Source organism: Erythrolamprus reginae, chromosome 2 (assembly GCF_031021105.1).
Source record: "Erythrolamprus reginae isolate rEryReg1 chromosome 2, rEryReg1.hap1, whole genome shotgun sequence".
In the NCBI taxonomy this organism is placed as follows: Eukaryota; Metazoa; Chordata; class Lepidosauria; order Squamata; family Dipsadidae; genus Erythrolamprus; species Erythrolamprus reginae.
In genome coordinates, this window is record NC_091951.1 from 171,962,469 (window position 1) to 171,990,188 (window position 27,720).

The following is a 27,720-nucleotide window of genomic DNA, read 5'->3' on the forward strand; positions in this document are numbered from 1 at the left end:
TGAAGATGGTTCATTCTAAACTAATGTCCATCCAATCCAGCGTGCTGAGTGATTTAAAAAAACTCCATAAAATTAGGGAACATGAATGTTTTACTGAGCCAGCATGAGCCTGGGAGAGAGATGCGGGTGTGCGGTGAGCGCGTGTTCCCGCAACATCTACGGCTGCCTTTTCTCTGCCGTGGCAAACATGTTTGGGACCGGAACCTTTGTGACGGGTACGTGGACAGAAAGTGCGAAGCCGAGGAGAATCGGCCGTTGCGCTGTACGGCAATAGGGGGAGCGGATTTTCTTCGCTCCGAGATCGCAAAGCAAAGATGTTGCCTTCCCTTCAGGAGTCCGTGGACGGGGATGAGCGAGAGCTGGAAAGCAGCGAGGAGGGAGGCGGTTTGCCCGAGGAACGGAAACCGGAGCGTAGCAGCAACAGTTACCACTGCTTGTACGGCTACCGAGGTTCCGGGTAAGAGAGAGCGAGGGCTGCTCCGCCGGGTCCCTGCAGGTTTTCTCCTCCCTTCGTATCTCCAGCCTTGAACCATAAAAGGCTGCAGATCTCTCTTTCCAATCCTTCATAGGATTATATTAATTATCATAATGATAATTATGATAATTGTGATAATTATAATAATAAGGATTATGATAATCCAGCCTGGGGTGGTGGTCCTGAATGAATTCATTCCCGCAGTTCCTTGAAATGTGATTACTACGCATGTTTCCAACCAAGACTGTCCCAATTGGACTTGCAATACTTGCTGACGTCATCGATCCATCTTGTTTTAGGTCTCTTTCCTAGACGCTTTTTATCAAGTGGGATCCATTCTCTGACCGCCTTGGTCCACCTGTCATCAGTTCTTATTACTAACGTGACCAGCCCATTTCAATTCGTTTGTTCTCTAACTCAGTGTTTCCCAACCTTGGCAACTTGAAGATATCTAGACTTCAACTCCCAGAATTCCCCAGCCAGAGAATGCTGGCTGGGGAATTCTGGGAGTTGAAGTCCAAATACTGTATCTTCAAGTTGCCAAGGTTGGGAAATACTGCTCTAACTAACTCATGTGTGGGTCTTTCTATCTTGTCTTGTAATATAATTTTGGAAACGTGGAAGAGGCCTTCCTCCAGCAGTGGATAGATAATGGCTAAAAATAATTATGGTGATGATGACTATTATGCAAATGAGAGCCACTTTACTGTAGTATAGTAGTTAAGGATTCGGGCTAGAAACAGGGAGATCATTAATTCTAATACCATCTTAAATACAAAACCAGATGGGTGACCTTGGGCTAGTCCCTGTTGCTAAGTCCTAGGAATGGTAAACCACTTATGAAAAACCTTGCCAAGGAGACATCAGGGACTTGTCCAGGCAATCTCCAAAAATTGGGCAGAATTAACAGAAAAGAAATGCAACTATGGAAGGTTTGTCCATCGATGAGTTTATTTAATGCATTTTAAAATGTTGGTCATATATTGGAGTTATCTCATCTTGGGCTATCAAATTCTTCTGCTCAGAGGGCTGCTCAAAACAAGGTGCCATTTGCCCATTGTGAAGTCCAAATATTCCTGGAGTTGTCTATTCAATTCCCAGAAATCTCAACCTGCTCTTCCCAGACCAAGCTCTCACTCCCTTTCCCTTTAAAACAATGATAGCGACATGATAGGAGTTTGAGTTGTCTTGTAACCAGTGTTCCCTCTAATTTTTTGGGGGGGTGGGCGGAAAAGTATAGTGTCTGAGCGGCAGTCCTTCGGGACTGGGCGGCACAAAAATAATAAACAAACAAACAAACAAACAAACAAACAAATAAATAATATGTGTCTATAACAGTGAGCTCATAATAGGGCAACTCTATCAATATCAAAATGCCACTTAAATAGTTGAGCTAGTTTCAAACTAGATTTTGATTTTCTTTCTCTCTTCCTTACTCCCATTCTTTTTCTTTCTCTTTTCCTTCCTTTCTTTTTTCTATCTGTTTCTCTCTCTTCCTCTCTCTCTCCTTCCCTCTCACTCTTTCCCTCTCGGCTTCTGGGCAGGTTTGGAAAACTCTGAGTTGATGATGATTATCAGGAAAGACTTAATGAACTCAATCTGTATAGTCTGGAGGACAGAAGGAAAAGGGGGGACATGATCGAAACATTTAAATATATTAAAGGGTTAAATAAGGTCCAGGAGGGAAGTGTTTTTAATAGGAAAGTGAACACAAGAACAAGGGGACACAATCTGAAGTTAGTTGGGGGAAAGATCAAAAGCAACATGAGAAAATATTATTTTACTGAAAGAGTAGTAGATCCTTGGAACAAACTTCCAGCAGTTGTGGTAGATAAATCCACAGTAACTGAATTTAAACATGCCTGGGATAAACATATATCCATCCTAAGATAAAATACAGAAAATAGTATAAGGGCAGACTAGATGGACCATGAGGTCTTTTTCTGCCGTCAGACTTCTATGTTTCTATGTTTCTATGTTTCTATGATTTTTAAGTGAGCGATTGCTCACTGCTCAGCTTAGAGGGAACTATGCTTGTAACCACATGCATTTTATCTTGAAATTTATAATTATTTTGACTTTTTCAGATTGCACCAAGGGTCAGGCAGTGATGTTGGGAGTCCAAGCAAATCATCAGTTGAAACATTTTCAGATGATTTCAGGTAAATGAACTTGGCAGAAAGATTTTGCGTGGGGCTGTATCTTGGGCTGTTATAACAGACAGGCATGTGCATATCGCTTGTTCCAATTAATCATTTTTAATTGTTACCAAACCTTTAACTTGGTGCACTATGAATGCACAAGTGAACTCTTTCTGGCTCTGATTTAAGGCTCTCTTTTTGTTCTTCTAATTTCCGAATAGGTTAAGGGCCATCTATCTGAGGAGTTGCCTAACTCAGTGTAAACTGTCTGCTTAACATTAGCAAGAAGTGTCTTGACAAAGATTTCTTAGTTTCCTAGGCTTATTTGTCAATCATGTGCAAACGACTGTGCTCCCTTGGAATTGCACTCATCTCTCACGCTTTGTGTATTGAGATGATACAAGTAATAAACTCCTCTCTAGTTTTTAGTGAGGAGGAGGATTCTGTTGATATCGCTTATAAATAAAATTGCAGCTAGTACTTTTGGGTGTGCTTCTTGTCTAGAATTTCTCAGAAGACTGTCATCAGTCTTGGAAATCTTCCCATTTACCTTTACAATCCAAGAAACTAGGAATGTTTGCCATGCCCATGTTGCTTCTTTGAGCTAAGCTGCCTCTTATCTGACTGTTGTCAGATCTGCAGCTCTTTCTGTTTTAAGGTAGTCTATTTTATTTTATTTATTTATTTAGTTATTGGATTTGTATGCCGCCCCTCTCCGTGGACTCGGGGCGGCTAACAACAGTGATAAAAACAGCATGTAACAATCCAATATTAAAACAACTAAAAAACCCTTATTTATAAAACCAAACATACATACAAACACACCATGCATAAATTGTAGAGACCTAGGGGGAAAGAATATCTCTGTTCCCCCATGCCTGATGGCAGAGGTGGGTTTTAAGGAGCTTACAAAAGGCAAGGAGGGTGGGGGAAATTATAATCTCTGGGGGGAGTTGGTTCCAGAGGGCTGGGGCCACCACAGAGAAGGCTCTTCCCCTGGGTCCCGCCAAATGACATTGTTTAGTTAACGGGACTCGGAGAAGGACCACTCTGTGGGACCTAACTGGTCGCTGGGATTCGTGCGGCAGAAGGCGGTCCCTGAGATAATCTGGTCCGGTGCCATGAAGGGCTTTATAGGTCATAACCAACACTTTGAATTGTGACTGGAAACTGATCGGCAACCAATGCAGACTGCGGAGTGTTGGTGTAACATGGGCATATTTAGGGAAGCCCATGATAGCTCTCGCAGCTGCATTCTGCACGATCTGAAGTTTCCGAACACTTTTAAAAGGTAGCCCCATGTAGAGAGTGTTACAGTAGTCGAGCCTCGAGGTGATGAGGGCATGAGTGACTGTGAGCAGTGACTCCTGGTCCAGATAGTGCCACAACTGGTGCACCAGGCGAACCTGGGCAAACGTCCCCCTCGCCACAGCCGAAATATGTTTCTAGTCTAGTCTAGTTATGAATCTAAGTCCAGGCCACCTTGAATTCTGCAGATTCTTGTTTACCGCCAATTAGTTTTGATCGTTAGTAGTTCAGATTCTTGTAAAGAAGAGCATTAGCATACAATAAACCTATATTCATTTCAATGCACCAATGACAAATTCCTTGTGTGTTCAATCCCACTTGGCCAATAAAAAATTCTAATTCTAACTGCCTGGGCTCCTGATTTCTGGGCTTGACAGATTAATATAAGAAGTATGAGAGTTCATTAGTATATACATTTTTATGTATTTTCCAGCTTAATGAAAAAATTGTCAATATTCTAAGAATAGAAATCCAATTAATAAATAGATACTTCCTGAAAAAGAAACTAAATTTACTGCTGCCATTACAAGTGGAATGCCTGCTCCTGGTATGAGACATGAACAAGGATATTACAGAAAGGGGAGGAAAATATTTGTGTGGATGGGACCAAATCAAGGAAAATATAGTTGAGAAGTCTCTGGTCTTCTGTTCCGTGCTTTCATTGCTAATCGTTATTCATGCTCATTGAAACACATGATGAATAATGAAGTGTGCAACTTTGTAGCTCTTGGTTTTACTCCAAGTGATGTTTTGATTACTTATTTAAATGGGGCATGCTTGGAATTTCACATCCAACTGGAAATAGCATCTTTTTCTTTGAAAGCTTGACATGTTTAAAATCTCAAATACAAAGGCCTGGCTGTGGTTAGCTGGTCTTTGTAACGCTATAATCTAACTAAATAGATATAACAATAAATATAATCATGGGGTGTGTTTTTGTTTTTATTTCATTTATGAAGCCTTTCGTTGGTGGACACTAATTTACCAACTGAAGCTGAGATGGAGTTGCGTGGTTTGGTTGCCAAACATCTTAACAAAGGAGCTTTGTTTGAAGGGATGGGCAATGTTATATCGGCCGACTTAAGGTAAGGCTGTAGATATGGACTGAGACGTCCAGTGATTTCAAGCAATTTTAATTCAATGTAGCTTTCTTAATAAAACAGCGATGCCATTTTACTAAATTGTGTGTAATCAAATTCAACTGCTGGTGTAGTTTTAAAGTTTGTGTGCTACGAGTCAAAGATTGACCTATGCTTATTTATTTATTGAATTGTCACATCCTTGTCAGTGTCTGAAAGTCGCTGGTTGCAAACACAAAATAAAACAGCTTCGTCTCTCCTCCCACTCCCACTATATATATAAAAATATCCTGGTTTTTAGAGTTGTTTTCTGATCATGATCCTGTGGGTTTTTGTTTTCGTTTTAACTCTCATTCCAACTGAGTTAAATTTACAAGATTTAGTCCTTAACGAAGGAGCTTTGAACCCAACATTTCTGCTGCTAGGTGAGACAGTTGTTAAGTGAGTTTTGCCCAAGAAATTAATGATATTAAGAATCAGGAATTATTATTCAGGAAATGGAATAAGATAGAAATAAATAGATTAATAGACCCTACTAAAGCGATCATAGAGAGTTGGATGAAATGGCAAGATAAATTAAAAATGACAAATTCTAAATTAGCAACGCTGCATGTGATAAATATAAAGAAAGAAAGTAGCCTCACAAAGATAATATGGAAATTAAGGAGGGAAGGTATGGTTAGGTTAGGTTTATTGGATTTATATGCCGCCCCTCTCCGCAAACTCGGGGCGGCTCACAACAATAATAAAAAACAGTACAGTACACAATACCAAATCCAATGCCCACCCATCCAGTTCCAATTTAAATTAATAATCTCATAAAAAACAGTATATATAAAAAACAGGCACACAGTCAATCAATCAACAAAACAACATGGGCAAGGGGGAGGTGTTTTAGTTCCCCCATGCCTGACGGCAAAGGTGGGTCTTAAGGAGTTTACGAAAGGCAGGGAGGGTGGGGGCAATCCTAATCTCAGGGGGGAGCTGGTTCCAGAGGGTCGGGGGCCCCCACAGAGAAGGCTCTTCCCCTGAGTCCCGCCAGACGACATTGTTTAGTCGACGGGACCCAGAGAAGGCCAACTCTGTGGGACCTAACCGGTCGCTGGGATTCGTGCGGCAGGAGGCGGTCCCGAAGATATTCTGGTCCGGTGCCATGAAGGGCTTTATAGGTCATAACCTATAAAGAGAATGGAACAGTTATATGAAAAGGATGGAAGAATTAACAGAAATGAAATAGAGAGATGCCTTGGACAACAAAATTGGTTACAAATTAACGCAATAAGCACATATTTAAGTAAGAGGGAAAATAAAGAAATATTCAACAGACAAGAAATGAATTTAGAAAAGATATTAAGGGAAAAGAGTAAGAATATAAAAGCACAAACAGGTAATATATAGAGAGAATTATTACAAGCAGAGGAACAAGTAGTAAAAGGATTGACGAGATATTGGCAGGATGAGTTAGAAATCGATGAATGGGATATGGAAGGCATAATTGAAAGTATTAAAAGAATCAAAAACACAAGAATAAGAGAGATGAGAAGAAAAATATTACATAAATGGTATTACACACCAGTACAATGAGCACACTTTCAAAAAATGAGGAAAGGAAACTGTTGGCATGGATGTAAGGAAAAAGGAGTATTTATGCATATGTTTTGGGAATGTAATAAAGTTCAAAAATTTTGGAAGCAAATACAAATGGAGGTGAATAAAATCACGAATGGCAACTGGAAAATAACCAAGGAAGCAGCATTATTGATAAAAAATAGTGAGGTCAAAGAATACGAAGAAATCAAAACTGCAGCGATAGAAAGTGCCCAGGCAACTATAGTGCTTGGGTGGAAAGATGATAATAAATGGACGATAAAAAAATTGGTGCAGGTACATGGTGGACCATATTCACTATGAAATTATGGAAATTAGATTACACAACTATAATGAAGAGAAATTAGCAGCAACAATGAGGCGGTGGGAGAAGGTTAAGAATTATATAATAACAATATCAGCAAGCGATGCAAATGTAAAAAATAAAATTCAATCACTTTATAAAGAATGAATAATGTAATCCAGAGATAAAGCAAATGAACGATACAGAATGGAATCTTCCCTGGTGAAGGGGATTTTTATTTTCTTGTTTGGTGATGGCACACTTTTTATGTTTTATGTTTTTGCTTTTTGTAATTTTTTTTAAAAGTCAATAAAAATTATATATATATATTTTAAAAAGTGAGTTTTGCCCCATTTTACAACTTCTGTTGTAAATCACTGCAGTTTTTAAAGTTAGTAACATGGTTGTTAAGTGAATCTGGCTTCCCCACTGACTTTGCTATTCAAAAGGGGAATCATGTGACCCCAGGACACTGCGACCATCATAAATGTGAGTCGGTTGCCCAGGCATCTGAATTTTGATTACGTGGCCTTGGGGATGCTGTAATGGCTGTAAGTATGAAAAACAGTCATTGGTCACTCTTTTCAGTGCTGCTGTAACTTTGAAAAGCCATTGAACGAATTGTTATAAGTTGAGGACTATTTGTATTCACACAGATCAGTGGTTCTCAACCTTTCTAATACTGCAACCCCTTAATACAGTTCCTCATGTTGTGGTGACTCCCAACCATAAGTCTAGCGCCAATTCTCCCAACAGGGCTTTAAGCTGATTGGCAGGAAGGTCAGAGGGACACCCCCACTGTAAACGCCTGATTGGTTGGATTGTAAAAATATGCTCCAAGGCGCCAGAATAGAAGCTTTAGTTCCTAACTCCATGAGAAATTTCCTTTTCCCATGGTTTTAGGTGACCCCAGTGAGGGAGTCCCTCTGAGCTTCCTGCCAATCAGCTTAAAGCTCTGTTGGGAGAATTGGCCTTTAGACTTATGGTTAGGGGTCAACACAACATGAGGAACTGTATTAGGGGTCACAGCATTAGAAAGGTTGAGGACCAATGGTCTACGCTTTTAATGACAGATTTAATAACTATCAAATTAAGGGTTTCAAGAGCTTAAACTTAAAAAAGAAAGACAACCCATATGCTCTGAATTCTGAACTATCGACTTCATCTCATTATCATTCAATGAATGCTCACTTGATCCATGAAAATAGGTAGAATAAGCTTGGACTGAGCTAGATACCTGGTACTATGTTTAATGTTTAAATTTAATGGGAGTGTGAATACAGGAGGCAGGTTTGCTTTTGTGTATTACCTTAAACTAAATCCTGGATCTCGTGGCATCTTCGGAGTTGTAATCACCACATGTGAAGCATTACAAAGAATTACGACAACTTCTTTTCCTCTAGAGGGTGCTGCGTTACAACTCCCAGCATTTTGCACCACTGGCTGTGGGCTGGCTGGTGTTGACAGGATTAATATTGTAGCAGCACCTGATGAAAGGTGGCAGGTTTCCCAACCAGGAAGTACAAGAGTGTTCGTTAATTGTTTCACCACGCTGCCAGGCAGGTACAGGGCTGTTGCATCAGAATTGTGTAGACCGTTTCCTCATTTTATAAAACCGCAGCATGTTGGGGGTTGGGAGGGTGGGATGCAGTGCTCAAGGCTACAACTCCGGTCTCCCCGTCAGCCATAGGTGATCAATGCTCAAATTGCCCCTTTTTTGCAGAAATTAGGCTGGGCTAAAGAGGGATAGAAGAATAGATTTCTGGCAGGCAAGAAAAGTGGCTGAAATTGCACCTTCAACCCAAGAACCCTCCCTTTCTTCCCTTAAAAAAAAGTGTTGCTGAAAAATAATAGTTTTTGCCACCAAAATGGGTGCTGGTGCCATGTTACTAATGGGATGCTGAGGTTTTTAGTTTGCCCACCCCTGCTCTGCAGCTCTGTTTAAAATGAACTCACAATTTAATGGGGCTATTCCCAGGTTAATTGGACTACTATTTATGCAATTGGAGTCTAAATCACTTCTGAATTATTGCCTGTTGTGTGCTCTTTGCAGGGGGTTTTTTGGGTGGTGGTGGTGAAAGGCTGAACTTATTAAGAATAGCACAGCTAATACTGGTGCTTGATCATCCTTGAAAAGCTAAGGAGGTCCAAAGAGATTTGGATTCTGACCAAGCAGTTACTGCTAAACTAGAGATGAGTCTGGGATTTGAAAGGCCGGGGCGAATTACATCCATAGCGTTGTCGAGAAAGTAACAAGGATCTATCCAGCAGTAACAGACTTCAAGAAAGTATTTCCTTTTGCTTTCCTAAGAATATTTAACAGTATTTAAGCAACATTTGATTAATTCATATCACTCGTGTAACAAACATTTTATCCTTTGCAAAGCACACATTGGGTTTGGTTAGCAGTATTTCTTCCCAGCAGAAATTTTCAGCAGTCTCTGCTACCCATCCCACATTTCTTCCCTGGCACTGGAATGCCACCCAAGGAAGCCATGAATTCCTCATCTTATCCCTGGCTGTTTTAATTACCGTATTTTTCAGAGTACAAGATGTACCTGCCCCCCGCCCCCCTCAAAGAGGCTGAAAATTTTGGTGCGTCTTATATTCCGAATGTAGTTTTTTCAAAGCTTTTTTTCCCCCAGCCCTAACTACAGTAGGTGCTAAGGATCTTCCCAGCTTGCAGGATTTTTTCACTGCTACTCCAAAGAAGTTTTTTTCCAGCCCTAAATCTTTGCAGGCTTGTTTTCATTGCTACTCTCTCTGAAGAAGATTTTTTTTAAGCCCTAACCAGGGGATAAAATAATGTGATGAAGCTGACCAGACTAAGGACCCTACCCAGATGAATACGTGGTAGGTAGATCTTCCCCCCTATTTTCCTCCCCCAAAACTAAGGTGTGTCTTGTACTCTGAAAAATACGGTACTCTTCCTCCCATTAATACCATTCTTTGATCCACTGAATTTTAAAAAGGGCGGGCATAATCACTTCCAGGGACTACCATAGATCTATTCAGGGAACTGCCAAATGTTAGCGCCACCCAAATGCATTACGGAGGGGGTAGCAGTATTTTGTTTTGAAAACACCCTTTTTTTTACTGTGTTTTATCTTTATTTAATACATGTCATATTTACAGGCTACAGGTAGTCGTTGACCTATGGCCACAATTGAGTCCAAAATCTATGGTTATCAAGTGAATTTTGCCCCATTTTCAACTTTTGCCACCGTTGTTAAGCGAATCGCTGCAGTTGTTAAGTGAATCACATGGTCCTTCAGCGAATCCCCATTGATGTGGCTTGACAGAAGCCAGCTGAGGTAGTTACAACGGGTGATCACATGACCCAGGGACATTGCAACTGTTACAAGTACATGCCAGTTGCCAAGCGCCCAAAGTTTTATCCCATGACCGTAGGGATGCTGTGATGGCCATAAGTGTGAAAAACGGGATTAAATTACTTTTTCAGTGCCATTTGTATATGATTTTTTAACTTGTGAGCTGCTCCAAGTCCTCGGAGAAGGGCAGCATACAAATCTAATAAATTATTATTAATTATTATTATTATAACTTTGAAATGGTTATTAAACGAATGCTTATAAATTGAGGCGTGCCTGAACACAGGAAAAGAAGGTGGGTGATTTGGCTTTCCATTCACCAACGCTGGTCTGAGGGGAAAATAAGTAGAATCACGAGGTTGACAGAAACATGAAGCGAAATATATCGACTGGAGTTAAGAACCTGTATAAAATTCTTCCCTCTGGAGGTTGATTCTGACTGAATTAAAACAAGGGCTTCACTTGTCACGAGATCGATGAAACAGGTAAACGGCAGTGTGAAGTACGGCATTCAACTGATTTGGGGCAACCACCTTGTGATTAATTCAGTCTTCCAGAAAGTCGAGTTGGTTGTTATTACTGCGTGTTCCAGTCAGAAACCTGTGCAGAAGGAACTGATCCTGAATCGAGAGAGAGTCCCTCGGAGTATGTCGTCTGTTTCTTAGGAGGCTCGGAGAAGGGGCTTGAACTATATCCTTTTACTATATTTCTGCCTCGCTTAAAATGGAGACCTTTATTCCTTTATTCGAATGCCCGTGGTTCTGATTGTTGCCTTAAATTAGGCCAGAGATCAGGCACATTCCCAAATCATTTTTTTTTTTAGGTTTCTGAGAATATCAGTTATGCCCCCCTTATATTTTCACAAGGGCCTAAAGCAGAGGTCTTCAAACTTGGCAACTTTAAGACTTGTTGACTTCAACTCCCAGAATCCTCCAGTGTAGCATAGCAGGCTGGAGAATTCTGGGAGTTGAAGTCCACAAGTCTTAAAAGTTGTTGACTGTTTCAGTTGGCTTGGATCCCCAGTGGGGGATGGATTAATTAATCAATCAATCAATTATTTTATTTATTTATCTATCTATCTATCTATCTATCTATCTATCTATCTATCTATCTATCTATCTATCTATCTATCTATTTATATTTATTTGATTTTTATGCCGCCCTTCTCCTTAGACTCAGGGCAGCTTACAACATGTTAGCAATAACACTTTTTTTAACAGAGCCAGCATATTGCCCCCACAATCCGGGTCCTCATTTTACCCACCTTGGAAGGATGTAAAGCTGAGTCAACCTTGAGCCGGTGATGAGATTTGAACCGCTGACCTACAGATCCACAGTCCGCTTCAGTGGCCTGCAATAAAGCACTCTACCCGCTGCGCCACCCCGGCTCTTGTTATAATAATTAATTACCGTATTTTTCGCTCCATAAGACGCAGTTTTTTTCCTCCCAAAGTAGGAAGAAAAATCAGCCTCGTCTTATGGAGCGAAGATGCAGGCCGGGTAGGGGGGGGAGGCTGCGAACTCCGAAGCGCCATCCCGCCGGCTGGCTGGCTAGCTGCTGCCTGGCCCCCTCCCTCCCGGAGGAGGGTCTCCCTCCTCACCACCAGCGGCGCTCCCCACGCCAGCCAGCCAGCCAAGCCCCGCGCCCGCCGGAACCGGCTCCTCGCTCTCCCCCCCCGCCCGCCGCGTTTGCAGGAGGTGGGGAGGGTCGGGCGGCCCGCCAAGGCCAGGAGGGACGCCGCTGCCCCCCCTTCCTTCTCTCCGCCCGCCGCTGCGCCGAGAGGAAATGCCGGCAAAGGCTTTTGTCAGCGGAGGCCGGCGAAGGCGATATTCAATGTCGGGGGCGCACGGGCGGTTGGCGCGTTCCCTATCTCCCTGCTAGCCCACTCGGAATATTCAAAATAAGAAAAGCCTTTGCTGGCGAAGGTTTTTCTTATTTTGAATATTCCGAGTGGGCTAGCAGGGAGATAGGGAGCGCCTGCAACCGCCCGTGCGCCCCCGACATTGAATATCACCTTTGCCGCCGGCCCCGCCTCTCCTACAACCCCCTTGCTGAGAGCTCTCGGCAAAGGTGAGGCGGGCAGGGCGTGCGCGCGTCACCGCTAAGAAGAACGGAGAACGAGAGTGAGTGAGAGCAACAGACAGCAAGATAGTGAGAAAGAGAGAGGGAGAGAAAGGGGGGGAGAGAGAGAAAGAGAGAGGGGGAGAGAGAGGGAGAGGGAGAAAGAGAGTGGGAGAGGGGGAGAGCTAGCAAGAGAGGGAGAGAGAGAAAGAGAGAGGGAAAGGGGGGAGAGAAAGAGAGAGGGAGAGGGGGAGAGATAGCAAGAGAGGGAGAGAGAGAAAGAGAGAGGGAAAGGGGGAGAGAGGGGGGAGAGAAAGAGAGGGAGGGAGAGAGAGGAGATAAAGGAAGAGGAGAGAGAGAAAGGAAGAGAAAGAAAGAAAGAGGGATAGAAAGAGAGAGTGAGAGATGCTCAGTGAGCCTTTCTTTGAAGTTGCCTTTCTTTCTTTCTTTCTTTCTTTCTTTCTTTTTCTCTCTTGCTCTCTTGCTCTTTCATTCTTTTTTCTTTCTCTTGCTTTCTTTCTTTCTCTTGCTTTCTCTCCTTCCTTCCCTCCTTCCATTTCTTTCATTCCTCCTCTCTATTTTTATTTCTCTTTCATTTTCTTTCTCTCTTTCTTGCTTTCTTTCTTGCTCTTTTTCTTTCTCTCTTTTACCTTCCCTTCCTCTATTTCTTCTTTTCTTTCTCCTTCCTACCTTCTTCCCTCCCTCCCTCCCTTCAGTCCTTCCTCTCTTACTCTCCCCTTTCATAAGTTTCCTTCCTTCCTTCCTCTGTTCCTGTTCCTTCCCTCTTTCTTTCTTTCTTTCTTTCTTTCCTTCCTTCCTTCCTTTCCTCCCTCCATTTCTTGCTTTCCTTTTCCTTCCTCCCTTCTTTCCTCCCTCACTCCCTTCTTTCACTCCTTCCTCTCTTCCTCTCCCCTTTTTGGCTCAAAATATTTTTTTTCTATTTTCCTCCTCTAAAATCTAGGTGCGTCTTATCAGCAGGTGCGTCTTATAGAGCGAAAAATACGGTAATATGCTGCCCAACTCCCGAAGGACTCTGGGTGGCTTACAATGAAAATTTGACATTTAAGAAGAGACAATTTAAAAGACAATTTAAAAATCCCTTAATAACATCATACATATTTTTTCTTTTGGAGCCGGATGTAAAAGATGTATCATTGATCAACAGCCTCAGGCCGGCCGGCAGAGCCAATTCTTTAAGGCTTTACGGAAGGACAGTAGAGTAGGGGCAGTACCGATCAGCACCATGGAGGTGGTTGATTGAATAATTATGGATCCCATCTCCCCACCCTCCACTTTGCCCTCCCACTCCTCTATGTGTCTTTAGTTGTAAGGTTTGATAATCATTTTTCTTTTAACTAAGTTGTAACTGTAAGCCACCCAGAATTACTCCATGGCAGTGCTTGTCAAATAGTGGGCCAACTCCCTGTAAAGGGGCGCGGAGCGATACCAGGGAGGGCGCATGACCCCAGGGAATGTGGGGGTTTTGACGCAGGAAGTAGGATGCATGTCCTACCTGACACTTGTACTGGTACCTCCATCGCATTCCTTGGCATTGTGTCCAAGGCAGCCCGTTCTAAAAGAAAATGTCTCGTGAGTTTAATCAAATGTCTGGACACAAAGCTGAGGAACGCGACGGAGGTACCGGTACAAGTGTCAAGTCGAATGCGCATATCGCGGTGTGGTGCAATTTGGAAATGGCAGGTTGGGTGGGGCGGGCCACAATACTATTTACATTCGCGGCCGAGAGTTTAGGGGGCACGAAATGTTTACATCTTCCGGGGAGGGGGGGAGAAAATCATTCGGAGAGGGGCGGCATACAAATCTAATAAATTATTATTATTATTATTATTATTATTATTATTATTATTATTATTATTATTATTATTGAGAAGCGCTGCACTATGGTAAGATGGGCAGCCAATAAAATTTATAAGTAAATAAAAATAAATAAATAAAGGCAATCCTCAAGTTATCACCACGATTTAGGCCAAAATTTATGTTGCTAACTGAAACATTTGTTGGATACGTTTGCCTCACTTTATGACTTTTCTTGCCACAGTTGTTAAGTGGATCATTGCATTTGTTAAGTTAGTAACATGGTTGTTTTAGTGAATCTGGATTCCCCATTGACTCTGCTGGTCAGAAGGCTTTCAAAAGCTGATCACGTGAACCCAGGACATTGCAATTGTCATAGATATGAAGCACTTGCCTAGCATCTGAATTTTGATCATGTGACCATGGGTTTGCTGCAACAGCTGTGTGAAAAACAGTTTTCTTTTTTTCATGCCATTATAACTTTGAAAGGTCACTAAATGAAATGTTGTAAGTTGAGGACTACTTGTAACTGGATGTTTAAAATATCTTTAACACATGAAATATAAGAAGAGTTAAACATAAAGATTAGGCAGACCTGAAGGATTATTTCCTTAAAAGTGATACATTCAGACTTGAGCTTCATGGATATATTCAACATATGAAGACTTGTTTAGATTCAAAGGTAAGTCTTGATGAAGAGGTAACGGTTTGTTGCTGTTAATAAATTTGAAATATTTCTCAATTTTTCCTTCAAGAAGATGGAAACAGCATTTAGCATTTAGACTTATATACGCTTGAATCATTCAAATCATTATCTAGAACTGATCTTTTATAGAAATTAAAGAAAATTGAACTACTTGCCTAATCTGTTACCATACTGAACCTTATGGGTTCAGTACAAAACCTTAAAATGTTACTGTGCCCTTCGACAAATAATGCTGTCTATCATTTGTCCTTTTTGTGACTATTCAAATAATGTGACTTAATCCACTGAAAGAGTCCAAGCACCTATTTGAAAATTTATCTTGGTCGGTAAGCCACTCCCACCCAGTCCCGCGACCTTTAAGCCACCCCCAGTCACATGATTGTCAAGCCACTCCCACCTGGTCACACGGATGATGGTCATGTGACTGGGAAGGAGTGACTTGTAGCCCTTCACTGGAAGGATGGAAGGCTGAGTCAACTTTGAGCTGAACTGCTGAACTACAGCTGTTGGTTTACAAAATGTTGGTTTCTTTATAAGAGGATTATTAAACTGAGATGCTTGAAGTTATTTTGAGTTCCCTGTGAAAATCCCTAATCAGAATTGTTTACCTAGGATAATGAAGACTCACTCAGGAAGACAGTTTGATTTTCACGATCCTCAATCACTTAAGGAGGCACTAGAGAAACCTTGGAGTGTCAATAAAGACTCAATAAAGACTCCTATCACCCATTTGTGTGTGTGTGTTTATGAGTGTGAATGAGTGGGGGAGCGGGACAGCACAGCGCTTGTCCTAAGCTTGTGTTTGTGGAATGTAGCATATTGTGATGCACCATAAACGCTTTTTAGCATCTCTGGGAATTTCCAGAATAATTTGTAAAATAGTATACGGGAGGACTATTGCTGTTAAAAGACAGACCAGGGAGGGAAAGGCTCTCCTGCTTGGGTGATCTCAATACAGCTGTTTGGATAAGCTGCTACTTCTCGCTCACTTTCCTGATTCAAAGAGAGCAGATTAGCCCCAAGGGAAATTTCATAGGCTCTGGAACAGGCAATGGCTGAAAAGTAATCAACATTTTCCAAAGAAGCTGTCTCAAGTTATTTCACTGAGCTCCCCTTTACAGTCACTGGAGAATGATCGACTGTTCTTTCAATTGGATGCAGCAAGGCTACCTGGAGACCGGCATTCTGAGAACGTGGTTTGAGGATCTGGTGTGCCCCATTCAGAGGGTGGTGAAGCTTTTCCAGGAGAAACTTGCCTTTGTGCTACATGCCGTGAGTACCACCCAAAGTTCCCTCTTTCCTGGATCTCTCTCCGGTGTGCTTTTGTTTGGGATTCTTGTTGAAGGGTTTGCCTTGTTCATTCATGGCCTGGGCTGCAACTGTGGTGATAGTCACAGTGTGTTCAAAATAAGACTTCACTACTTCAAACAATCTTTAGTTGTGCAGTCATGTCACCTAGCATGTGCTGCTTTGCTGAAATTTTACTGGGTGGGCTGGGGGTGCGGAGGCACACACTAGAGCAGTGTTTCCCAACCTTGCCAACTTGAAGATATCTGGACTTCAACTCCCAGTATTCCCCAGCCAGCATTCGCTGGCTGGGGAATTCTGGGAGTTGAAGTCCAAATATCTTCAAGTTGCCAGGTTTGGGAAACACTGCACTAGAGGACATAATGTGCTAGCCTCAGTCCTTCCATATTGATTTTTTTTAACTTTCAGGAAAGTAACACGACATAGCTGTAGAGCTATACTGCAAGGAGCTGTTTATGGGAATGTTGATGGCTTAAACCAGGGGTAGGCAAAGTTGGCTCTTCTATGACATGTGGACTTCAACTCCCAGAATTCCCGAGCTAGCAAGATTGGCTCAGGAATTCTGGGAGTTGAAGTCCACACGTCATAGAAGAGCCAACTTTGCCTACCCCTGGCTTAAACCAGTGTTTCCCAACCTTGGCAACTTGAAGATATCTGGACTTCAAGTTGCCAAGGTTGGGAAACACTGGCTTAAACGATTGGTCAGAATTAAGATTTTAACAGCTTGAATAACACGATAATAACCCCTTTGTTTTAAAGAGTACCAACTTTCAGTTGTACATGTAATTCATTTTAAAATTGGGCCAGCAGTTTTAGAAACATGGATTTCCTTTATTGCAGCTGGAATTGATTTACATGTTTTGAAACATATACATTCAATTAGACAGGGCTTTTAGCTCAGAAAGTTTGAAAAGCAATTTCTCTGCAGATACCAGAGAGAGAGAGAAAGAGTAAAATAGAGAGGATACCAAAAATAAGTTCTTCTTTCTTGATTTTTTTTGGCCTTTGATTCAGTGTTGATGCTTCCTGTCTGTCTGGATAAATTCCTGCAGTTTTCTTAACAAGATTTTGGAAATGGTTTGCCATTGTCTCCTTCTTAGGGCTGGCCCAAGACAGGCTTCATGCCTAAGACAGGACTAGAATGCCTAACTCCAATCCAAACTGGCTCTAGTTTACCATTTTTTGAGGTCAACTTCCTGTATAATCAGGAAGCCCTCCTGCTTTTGCTCATTACCGTTTTAATGCAGTTGAAATTGTTTGAAAACAAAATGGAGGCCAGGGAGTTCACATATACAGATAGTCCTTGACTTACAACCATTTGTGTAGTTGGAAGCTACAGCAGTGCTTGTCAAATAGTGGGGTGTGCCCCCCTGGAGGGGCAAGTAGATACTAATGGGTGCGCTACCCTGAGGAACGTGCTTTTTTTTGCCGCAGGGAGTAGGATGCATATCCGACCTATCACTTCATGTTCCTCGACGTTGTGTCCAGACAGCCCGTTCTAAAAGAAAATGTCTTGCAAGTTCAGTCAAACTTCTTGAACTCATGAGACGTTTTCTTTTAGAATAGGCTGCCCTGGACACAACGTCGAGGAACACAATAATTTGGGGGTGGTAGGTAGGACGGGATGGGCTATGAGACGTGCATCCCTCCTGACACTTGTACTGGTACCTCTGTTGCGTTCCTTGGCGTTGTGTCCAGAGCAGCTGTTCTAGAAGAAAATGTCTTGCAAGTTTGAGAAGTTTTATTGAACTTGCAAGATGTTTTCGTTTAGAACGAGCTGCCTTGGACACAACACCGAGGAATGCAACAGAGGTCCCAGTACAAGTGTCAGGTAGGACGGGTGTCTCGCAGTGGGGCACAATTTGGGGACTACAGTGGTACCTCGACATACGAGTCTAATTCGTTCCAGACCCCAGCTTGTATGTCGATCAACTCGCATCTCGAACGAATGCCTTTAGACTTTGTTTTTCGCACCGAGATAACTGGAAGCAAGGAATTCTTGCACCACCTAGTGGAAGCTCGGCTCGTATCCCGAATTTGAGCTCGGGTGTCGAACAGAAATTTTGCTCGCGTCGCGGCTCGTAACTTGGAATACTCACATGTGGAGCAGCTCGTATCTAGAGGTACTACTGTATTTATAATCACAGTGGAGAGTTGGTGGGGGATGAAATGTTAACTTTTTCCTGGGGGAGGCATAACAGAAAATAATTGAGAGGCACTGAGATACAGCAACAGTGAAAAAAGTGACTTATGATCAATTTTGAAACTTATAGCTGTAGCAACATCCCCTTGATCAAAATTTGAATGCTTGGGGACTGGTATGTGTTTATGACTGCTGCCATGTCCCCAGGGTCATATGATCACCTTTTGCAACCTTCTGCCAAGTGGAGTCCAGAGGGAAGCCAGATTCATTTAACGACCATGTTACTTGTGAACAACAGCAGCCCTTTTAACAACTGGGGCACCAAATGGGGCAAAACTCACTTAGCTATTGCTTTACTTAACAACGGAACTTTTGAGCTCAAATTGTGGTTTTAAGTCAAGGGCTACCTGTACACTCTGAGCTATCTGCATGATGGAAGAAGGAGAAGAATCACCACAGCTGGCGGACGTTCAGCTGACACCTGTTGAAAATGGGAGGGCCTTCTCTGTGGTGGCTCTGGCTTTCAGGAACCAGCTGTCCTCAGAGATCCGCACTGCCCCCACCCTGCTGGCCTTCGGGAGAGCTGCGAAAACCTGGCTTTGCCTGCAGGCCTGGGGCCGTTAAGCAATACGCTTAATAGCTCTGGCCAAGTAGGAATGAATGCATGATTTTATGTTTTGGGGTTTTAAATTGTTTTTATATTGTCTGGATTGCTCTACGCCAGTGTTTCCCAACCTTTTTTGAGCCGCGGCACATTATTCATATTTTCAAAATCCTGGGAAACACTGAACGGGGGGACAGGGGGGCGCACGGGGGGGCTAAAGAAAAGTTTGGACAAAAAAAAATCTCTTCCTCAATTTCACTCTTTCTCTCTCTTCCTTCCTTCCCTTCTTTCTCTCTCTCCATCCCTCTTTCTTTCTTTATTCCTCTTTTTTGCTCTCTTTCTCTCTCCCTCCTTCCTTCCCTCTATGTCTTTCTCTCTCCCTTGCTCTCTCTCTGCCTCTCTTGCTATCTCTCTTTCATTCTCTCTCTTTCGCTCTCTTTCTGTCTCTCTTGCTATGTCTCTTTCTCTCTCTCTCTCTTTCTCTCTCTCTGTCTCTCTTGCTATCTCTTTGTCTCTCTCTCTCTCTTGCTATCTTTCTCTCTCTTGCTATCTTTCTCTCTCTCTTGCTATGTCTCTCTTTCTCTCTCTCTCTGTCTCCCTCCCTCTTTCCTTTCTATCTCTCCCTCCCTCTTTCCTCCCTCCCTGTTTCCTTTCTATCTGTTTTCTTTCTATCTCTCCCTCCCTCTTTCCTTTCTATCTCTCCCTCCCTCTTTCCTTTCTATCTTTCTCTCCGTCCCTCAGCGGGGGCAAAGAAGAAGGAAGGAAGGCTGCAGAGGGCACCGAGGACAAGAGCGCTCGCTCGCTCCCTCGCCCTCTGACTTCCCTCCCTCGCTGCTGAAGGGACGAGCGCGGGCACGCTGCAAGAAGTTTTTTTTGCTTTTTTTTCCTTCCCCCGCCTCACGGGAGAGAGTGAGAGAGAGAAAGAGCAGCGCCCTGTCGGTTCCGAGCACAGCCAGGGAAAGCGGCCTCGAGCCGAGTGCGAACTGCGGGATGCGGCAAAGGACTCCTTGTCAACCAAAAAAGGGTGGGGGTGGCAAAGGCAAAGCCTGGGAGGCGTGGAAGGGAAGAGCGGGAGACCCCCAGACAGAACGGCTGATGGAAGGAGATGGAAGGAGGGAGGGATTGAGAAGCGAAGCCAGGGAGGGCTGAGAGAAAAGGGGAGTGGCGCGCGCAAGAGAGGGGCGGGGCGTGCATTCCCGAAACGGATGGAGAAAGCCCTCTCTCGCAGCGAAAGCGCTCCCAGCCAGGGGGCTGCGAGAGAGGGCTGGGAGCGCTTTCGTCCCGAGGAGCTGAAGCTGCAGCCGCCGCCGCGAGAGACGTCGCGCCCCAAGGCAGGGGGCGGCGGCAGAGGAGAGGGGGCAGATCGGGCGGGGAGCTTGGCGGCACACCTGCCTGTGTCTGCCGCGGCACACCGGTTGGGAAACGCTGCTCTACGCCACCCAGAGCCCAGGAGGAGTTGGGCGGCCTGTAAATCCAACCAATAAATAAACAAATAAAATAAATAAAATGATATTGATTAATTGATTGGATTTATATGCCGCCCCTCTCCGAGGACTCAAATTGCTACTTGATCACGACATAACTCTTTACATCAACTTGGCCAAGTGTTTCCTGAGACAGATTTATTTATTTATTTGTTTGTTTGTTTGTTTGTTTGTTTATTTATTTATTTATTTATTTTGTCCAATACACAATGAGGGTTTTAGTGGGTATATATCAATATACACATAGTAAAATACATGATGAAGGTTATAGAGGAGATACTCATAGTAAAATATATCTAAGAAATAATATAAAAAAAATATAGTAATAGAACATATCAATGAAAGAGTAGAAGAAGAGATATAGGAATAGAAGAAAGCTATAGGAGATATAGGAGAGCAATGGGAGGGGATGGAAGGCACTCTAGTGCACTTGTACTCGCCCCTTACTGACCTCTTAGGAATCTGGATAGGTCAACCGTAGATAATCTAAGGGTAAAGTGTTGGGGGTTTGGGGATGACACTATGGAGTCCGGTAATGAGTTCCACGCTTCGACAACTCGGTTACTGAAGTTGTATTTTTTACAGTCAACACAAGACCAATCTTGTGTATAAAAGATATAAAAGAGTATAGAATTGTAGTCTAAAGTTATGTCAGTATACCAAGTAGTGACGTTGGCTCTGCTCTGTCTAGGCTCTGAGTTGCACTCCTGTCGAAGTGAAAGGATCTGAAGAAAGGACAGAGAAGGATATTAACAGGTAAAAAATAAAAGCAAAAGTCCCTCAAGATGGTATTTCACCGGGGTCACCCTTGCTTCCCTTGAGATAACTGCTTGATGGAACATACCCAATGGCTACACATCCTGGAAATCCATTTGCCTTCTTTCCCAGGTTCCTTCGAGCAGCAAGTCTTCAAGATCTGGTCAGGGAAACGATGGCGACTTCCTTATGCACAGCCGCGGCAACAGAGGAGCGATGCAAATCAGTGGTGATCGACTGGAGTGGGCCACAGGTTTGCTTCCAGGGTGCAGGTAAGCTTACAGGAGGAGATACTTGTAGCATCCAAATACTTTGGCACAGGGAAGGGTGATAGACTGATGTTGTTTTAGACCTCTCTACAGAGACAGTTGTTTAAGGCAGACCATCTTATTTGAGTCTAGCCTTTCTCTTGCTCTTAGAGAGCCTTGGTGGTTCAGTGGTTAGGGTGCAGTACTGCAAGCTACTTCTACTTCAGCAGTTTGGCAGTTCGAATCTCAGTAGGCTCAAGGTTGACTCAGCCTTCCATCCTTCCAAGGTTGGTAAAATGAGGACCCAGATTGTTGGGGGCAATAGGCTGACTCTCTGTAAACTGCTTAGAGAGGGCTGTAAAGCACTGTGAAGCGGTATATAAGTCTAAATGCTATTGCTATTGCTATCTAAAATACTCAAATATGGCAAATTGATCCCCAGATTTGGAAAGGTTATGATGGTGGACCACTAAAGAGATTTTGATTAGGTTATTTCGTGTATATTGCTTTGTTATCTGGTTCATTTAAAGGTGGTCCTTTGGGAAACCAATACTTTTCTTTCTTCCCTGCTCTCTCTTGAAAGAAAGAAATACTTCTGAAAGATCACTGTCAGATTTTTCTTGGTCTTTGTGTCATGCTTCGGATTCATTGCAACATAACCTAAAACTGCTATCTGGGGTCCCTCCAGGGGCTAACTTTCAAATCCAAGAATTGCCAGATAGCTTTAGACCTAAAGGAATGGAAATCTGGCGTGTGTTTAAGTCATCTGTTTGCACCAAGCTAGCCTAGAAAATCATATCCTCAGCAACTCTTCAAACTCACTAAAGCATTTATGGCATTTTATGCTAACTAACCAATTAAGAAAAACTCTCTTGATCCAAGCTAGAAGTTCATTGTTACTGAGTGTTTTGTTCACCCAAGAATTTCTATAAAACTATGCTGTGGCTCCTTGGACATATATTCTTTAATATATCTATTATTCTTTCCTTGCTGTTTTCCAAAGGATTTTTAAAAAAAAAAATGTATCATCAAATTATTTTCAATTTCTAGTGGCCACATAATTTCCTCCATCCCTAACCTGGTATTTCATGGCCCTCAATTGTACACTCATCACTAGTGTTGGGCAAACGGAACCTGCAAAGTTCGTGTTCATACCGAACTTTGCGCGGTTCGGCATACCGAACCTGAATTTTTGCAAAAGTTCGGTAAAATTTCGGGTTTGGATTCAGGAGAGCGCCAGGAAGCACTGCCGCCCAGCTGTCACCTTCTGAAACAGCCGGGGTGCTTCCCTCGCTCTCCTGAACCCGAACTTTTGCCGAACTTCCGGGTTCGGCGTTCGGGAGACTGCTGAGAAGTGCCCCGGCTGTTTCTGAAGGTGACAGCTGGTCGGCGGCGCTTCCCAGAACAGCGGGGGAGCTGTCGGCCAGTCGAGAGACGAAAAAGGACGTGGGGAATACCACGAGGAGATTCCAGGGGCGGAGCTTTGACATCACTGAGACGTCCTTCCTGGCCGGCTGAAACGGGGACTCCAGGAAGGACGTCTCAGTGACGTCAAAGCTCCACCCCTGGAATACCCTCGTGGGATTCCCCACCTCCTTTTGCGCCTCCTGATCGGCCGACAGCTCCCCAGCTGTTCTGGGAAGCACCGCTGCCCAGCTGTCACCTTCCAAAACAGCCGGGGTGCTTCCCGCGCTCTCCCGAACTCAAACCTTTGCCGAACTTCCGGGTTCGGCGTTTGGGAGACTGCTGAGAAGCACCCCAGCTGTTTCTGAAGGTGACAGCTGGGCGGCGGCGCTTCCCAGAACAGCGGGGGAGCTGTCGGCCAGTCGGGAGGCGAAAAAGGAGGTGGGGAATACCATGAGGAGATTCCAGGGGCGGAGCTTTGACATCACTGAGACGTCCTTCCTGGCCAGCTGAAACGGGGACTCCAGGAAGGACGTCTCAGTGACGTCAAAGCTCCGCCCCTGGAATACCCTCGTGGGATTCCCCACCTCCTTTTGCGCCTCCTGATTGGCCAACAGCTCCCCGGCTGTTCTGGGAAGCACCGCCGCCCAGCTGTCACCTTCAGAAACAGCCGGGGCACTTCTCGGCGGTCTCCCGAACACCGAACCCGGAAGTTTGGCAAAAATTTGGGTTCGGGTTCGGGAGAGCATCGGGAAGCCCCCCTACTGTTCCGGAAGGTGACAGCTGGGTGGTGGCGCTTCCTGGTGCTTTCCCGAGCGCCGAACTCAAAAGTTCGGCAAAAGTTCGGGTTTTAGTTTGGGTGCCAAACCCGAACTTTTTTTAAAATTCGGGTGCTGAACCCGAACTTCGTTGGGTTCGCCCAACACTACTCATCACCATTACATCTGGGTCCATGCACCTTATTGATTTATTAGAGTGTTATCTCACCTTTAATATTTTTTATAAATAATTCAATACAGTAAAGAGTAATGATTCATCCTCCTATTTTCCCCTCAACAACAGCCCTGTGAGATAGATTGGATGAGAGTCAGGGACTGGTCCAGAATCACCCAGCTGGCTTCTCTCATGGCAAAGATGGGACTAGAACTCACAGTCTCCTAGTTTCTAGCCTGGTTACTTGAGTAACCATATTGGCGTTCGAACTTTGCTGTTGCTCATCGGGCTCTTCTCTTTACTTCCACCTTTCCCAATATTGGAGCCTTTTCCAGAGAGTTGGGTCTTTCTATAATTTGCTTGAATAAGAGTGGTCATTTAAATTTTGTCCCTTATTTATCTCCCATTGTGAGAGCAGCATCCTGAGCTGGTCCATTATTGAAGCCTCGGGAAACCATAATACTCTCTTCCTTTGTGAATACATTATTATTATTTATTAGATTTATTAGATTACATAAGAATTATCTGTGTCTTGTACAAAACCCTTTTCAGGCAACTTCGTAAATTTACTGTATTAAGTGAAAAAATAAGAATCTTCTTTTTCCAACCAATGTCTCAGGAACAAATAGGTTCTGCGAAGACTGGACACAAGCATTTCTGAATGTTTCTGATGGTGGGAATCCTTTCCTTTTTCGGCAAATACTGGAAAACTTTAAATTGAAGGTAACTATTTGTGTTGGGCAAGAACAATGTTCAATGATAATTTATTTATTTAAATTTATAGGTTGCCCTTCCCCTAGTGGACTCAGAATTGCAGTCCAAATGCTGGAGCATTGGGTTAGAGGTGGCTGTTATTTGTGATTGTCAGAAATAGTGGTAGAGGAAATATTTCACGTACAATAATTTCTTTTGAGTCTCCTGTGTTTTCCAACCCTCAAATCATAATCTATTTTATGCAAAGAATTGGGTTTAAATTTATTTCCAATTGAAACTAGTGACAAAGTTTCTGTTGTTCTAATATTACTGGATTGGTTTTTTAATCAAACTCCACTGGCTTGGATCTTCATCCTGAAACACAACAACTGTGGCTCAAGTATATTTGTTCAAAAAGAACGCAATCTTGAGTCCGTATTTTCTTCTTCTTTGTCCTAAATTTCTCATTTATTGCTCCTGATTCCTATGTATGTTGGCCATGAAGGAGGTACAGGAGTTCATATCGGGCATCCAAAGAACCACCATATGTGTACAACACATCCATTGGCAGGGTACCACAGCAGCCTGCCCCAATTGCCTTTGAGGGGGAAGTCATTTATTTATTTATTTATTTATTAATCAGATTTGTATGCCACCCCTCTCCGCAGACTTGGGGCGGCTCACAGCAATAATAGTACAATGTAAACAAATCCAATATTTAAGTTTAAGTTAATTTAAAACCCCAATTTAAAAACCAATCATACATACTAGTATACCATGCATAAATTTTATAAGCCTAGGGGGAGAGAAAGTATCAATTCCCCCATGCCTGACGGCAGAGGTGGGTTTTAAGGAGCTTACGAAAGGCTAGGAGGGTGGGGGCAATTCTGATATCCGGGGGGAGTTGGTTCCAAAGGGGCGGGGCTGCCACAGAGAAGGCTCTTCCCCTGGGTCCCGCCAAACGACATTGTTTAGTTGACGGGACCCGGAGAAGGACCACTCTGTGGGACCTAACTAGTCGCTGGGATTCGTGCAGCAGAAGGCAGTCCCAGAGATATTCTGGTCCAGTGCCATCAAAGGCTTTATAGGTCATAACCAACACTTTGAATTGTGACCGGAAACTGATCGGCAACCAATGCAGACTGCGGAGTGTTGGTGTGACATGGGCATATTTAGGAAAGCCCATGATAGCTCTCGCAGCTGCATTCTGCACGATCTGAAGTTTCCGAACACTCTTCAAAGGTAGCCCCATGTAGAGAACATTACAGTAGTCGAGCCTCGAGGTGATGAGGGCATGAGTGACTGTGAGCAGTGACTCCCGGTCCAAATAGGGCTGCAACTGGTGCACCAGGCGAACCTGGGCAAACGGCCCCCTTGCCACAGCTGAAAGATGTTTCTCTAATGTGAGCTGTGGATCGAGGAGGACGCCCAAGTTGTGAACCCTCTCTGAGTGGGTTAGTGACTCCCCCCCCAGGGTAATGGACGGACAGATGGAATTGTCCTTGGGAGGCAAAACCCACAGTCATCCACACTTCTCTTCTTGCCCACCTGGACCTTGTGCAACTGCCTTTTATCTTACTGACACGGTTAAGGAAGGGACCGTGTGGACCTTGGGTTTCTGAGTAGGCTTTCTCAGCCGGATCAGGACCCTGGTGTTCATGTTGCCTGCTTTCTTTTCAGGCCATACAGGACATCAACAACCTGAAGCGGTTCATCCGGCAGGCAGAAATGAGCCACTATGCCTTGTTCAAGTGCTACCTCTTTCTAAAAAACTCTGGCAGCGGCGACGTGCTCTTGAAGATTGTCAAAGTAGAGTATGCAGAAATGCAGGAAGCCCAGAACGTCATCAGTGTGCTGGAAGAATTCATGAGGGACCAGCTTGGAGCTTAAATCCTCCTTCTGAGCTGAGGGTGGCTTTTCAATATACCCAGTCAGCATGCCTCCGTGTAGAATCACAGTGCTTGAGCATGTAGGCCATTGTTGTGTTAAATCATGTGAACTTATCGTGGAGGGCTGCAGTCAGTCCCGGCTCTTCACCACACAAAAACATGTGGTCCAAAAAGAAAACCCTTCTCACAGCATCTATTGTGAGGTTGAGTTAAATTGGTATTTGTTGGTGTGGGAACAAGCTGAGCGCTCAGGCACTCGCCCTCCTCCTTGTTTTATCTTGTCTGTCTGGCTTGTAAAACCACAGTTTGTTTCCCTATGGTGCACAAACTGTGGTTTTAGGCTTTCCTTCTACACCGCAGTCAAAAGATGGATCAATTCAGAGCTTGCAGTCCTTACATGTTAGACCACATTTTTAAATAAGAGCCAACTGCTATAGACAAAGAACAATGGGGTTGAACTAGACTTCACTATTGTGTGGATCCAGGCTATACTTTCCGGGAGACAAAATAAGCGTAAGTGGCTTTGTCAGCATTATTAATTGTGTGGAAGGAAGTCAGCGTAAAAGCCCAAATGGCTTATGAGCAGATACATGTATGGATCTTGGCTAGCCAAAAGCAGCACAGCTGCACATCTGGACCAAGCATATGAATTTTCTTCCCTTCTGTCCTGCTGTTTTACACACACACACACACACACACCAACCTAGCAATACATGCATCCTCTCTCAGTCCATCAGGGTTGCTGAACTTGGAGCCCCAAATAAAGTACACATTAGTCAAATTAATTATTAGTTATTTATATTTGTACTTGTAAAATTTGACCCCATTTTTACAAGTTGTAGATAATGGGGTTTTGGTGAGGTATGCTTATATCAACCACTCACTGGGGAGGGGGAGAGAAAGCTGAACAGTACATCTGAAATAAAATCTATGCACAAAATTGTTCGTGGAAAACTATACTTACGTAGACGATAGAAAAATATTTTGACATTTCTCACATCATGCTGCTTAGCAAGCACACTCTTTGCTTGAATAGCCCTTGATGGGAAAAGCATGTTCTATTCAGCATATTTTTTAAGGCAGAATCACTTCATTGGTGCGCTTAACAAAAAGCCGTGGAGGAAGATATTAACTGGGTAGGGAAAGAAAGGTTCACACTTCCTGCATTTGCTAATTCAGCGTACATTGTGGGGCAGTGGAATTGACACAAGTGACTAATAATGAGTACCAAATTTGGCGAACGTTAATGTATTTTTGCAAATTCAACCTGTAAAATTCCGTGAGCTCTGATTTGCATTCTCTTTGGAGATCTTGGAGAGGCTCAGAAAGCGTTCTTTAATGCGGAACTGTTGAGTAATTAGGATATTAAATGCATTCACCTTCAAGCAAGCTTGGCTTTGTTCCTGTTTCCGTTCATTGCGACCCTGAAAGATTGAACCTATCTCGTTT

At 43.5% G+C, this 27,720-nt stretch overlaps 1 protein-coding gene across 1 annotated transcript; it reads left to right on the plus strand.

The window, feature by feature from the left end:
- The first annotated feature begins 214 nt into the window (after nucleotides 1–214).
- C2H17orf75 (chromosome 2 C17orf75 homolog) lies at nucleotides 215–27,660 on the plus strand. The gene is made up of 10 exons (XM_070740458.1): nucleotides 215–457; nucleotides 2,563–2,637; nucleotides 4,884–5,009; nucleotides 10,776–10,916; nucleotides 14,728–14,785; nucleotides 15,971–16,081; nucleotides 21,040–21,104; nucleotides 21,237–21,376; nucleotides 24,309–24,412; nucleotides 26,063–27,660. The coding sequence occupies exons 1-10, from the start codon at nucleotides 315–317 to the stop codon at nucleotides 26,270–26,272; spliced, it is 1,173 nt and encodes a 390-aa protein (XP_070596559.1). The 5' UTR covers nucleotides 215–314; the 3' UTR covers nucleotides 26,273–27,660.
- Nucleotides 27,661–27,720: the final 60 nt, after the last annotated feature.

Bases quoted from the DNA above. Each gene is read 5' to 3' on its own strand.
- C2H17orf75 (XM_070740458.1), top strand. From the start codon at position 315: ATGTTGCCTTCCCTTCAGGAGTCCGTGGACGGGGATGAGCGAGAGCTG. The intron at 21,105-21,236 runs GTAAAAAATAAA...CTTCTTTCCCAG, and splicing joins ACAGAGAAGGATATTAACAG to GTTCCTTCGAGCAGCAAGTC. The intron at 24,413-26,062 runs GTAACTATTTGT...CTTTCTTTTCAG, and splicing joins TGGAAAACTTTAAATTGAAG to GCCATACAGGACATCAACAA.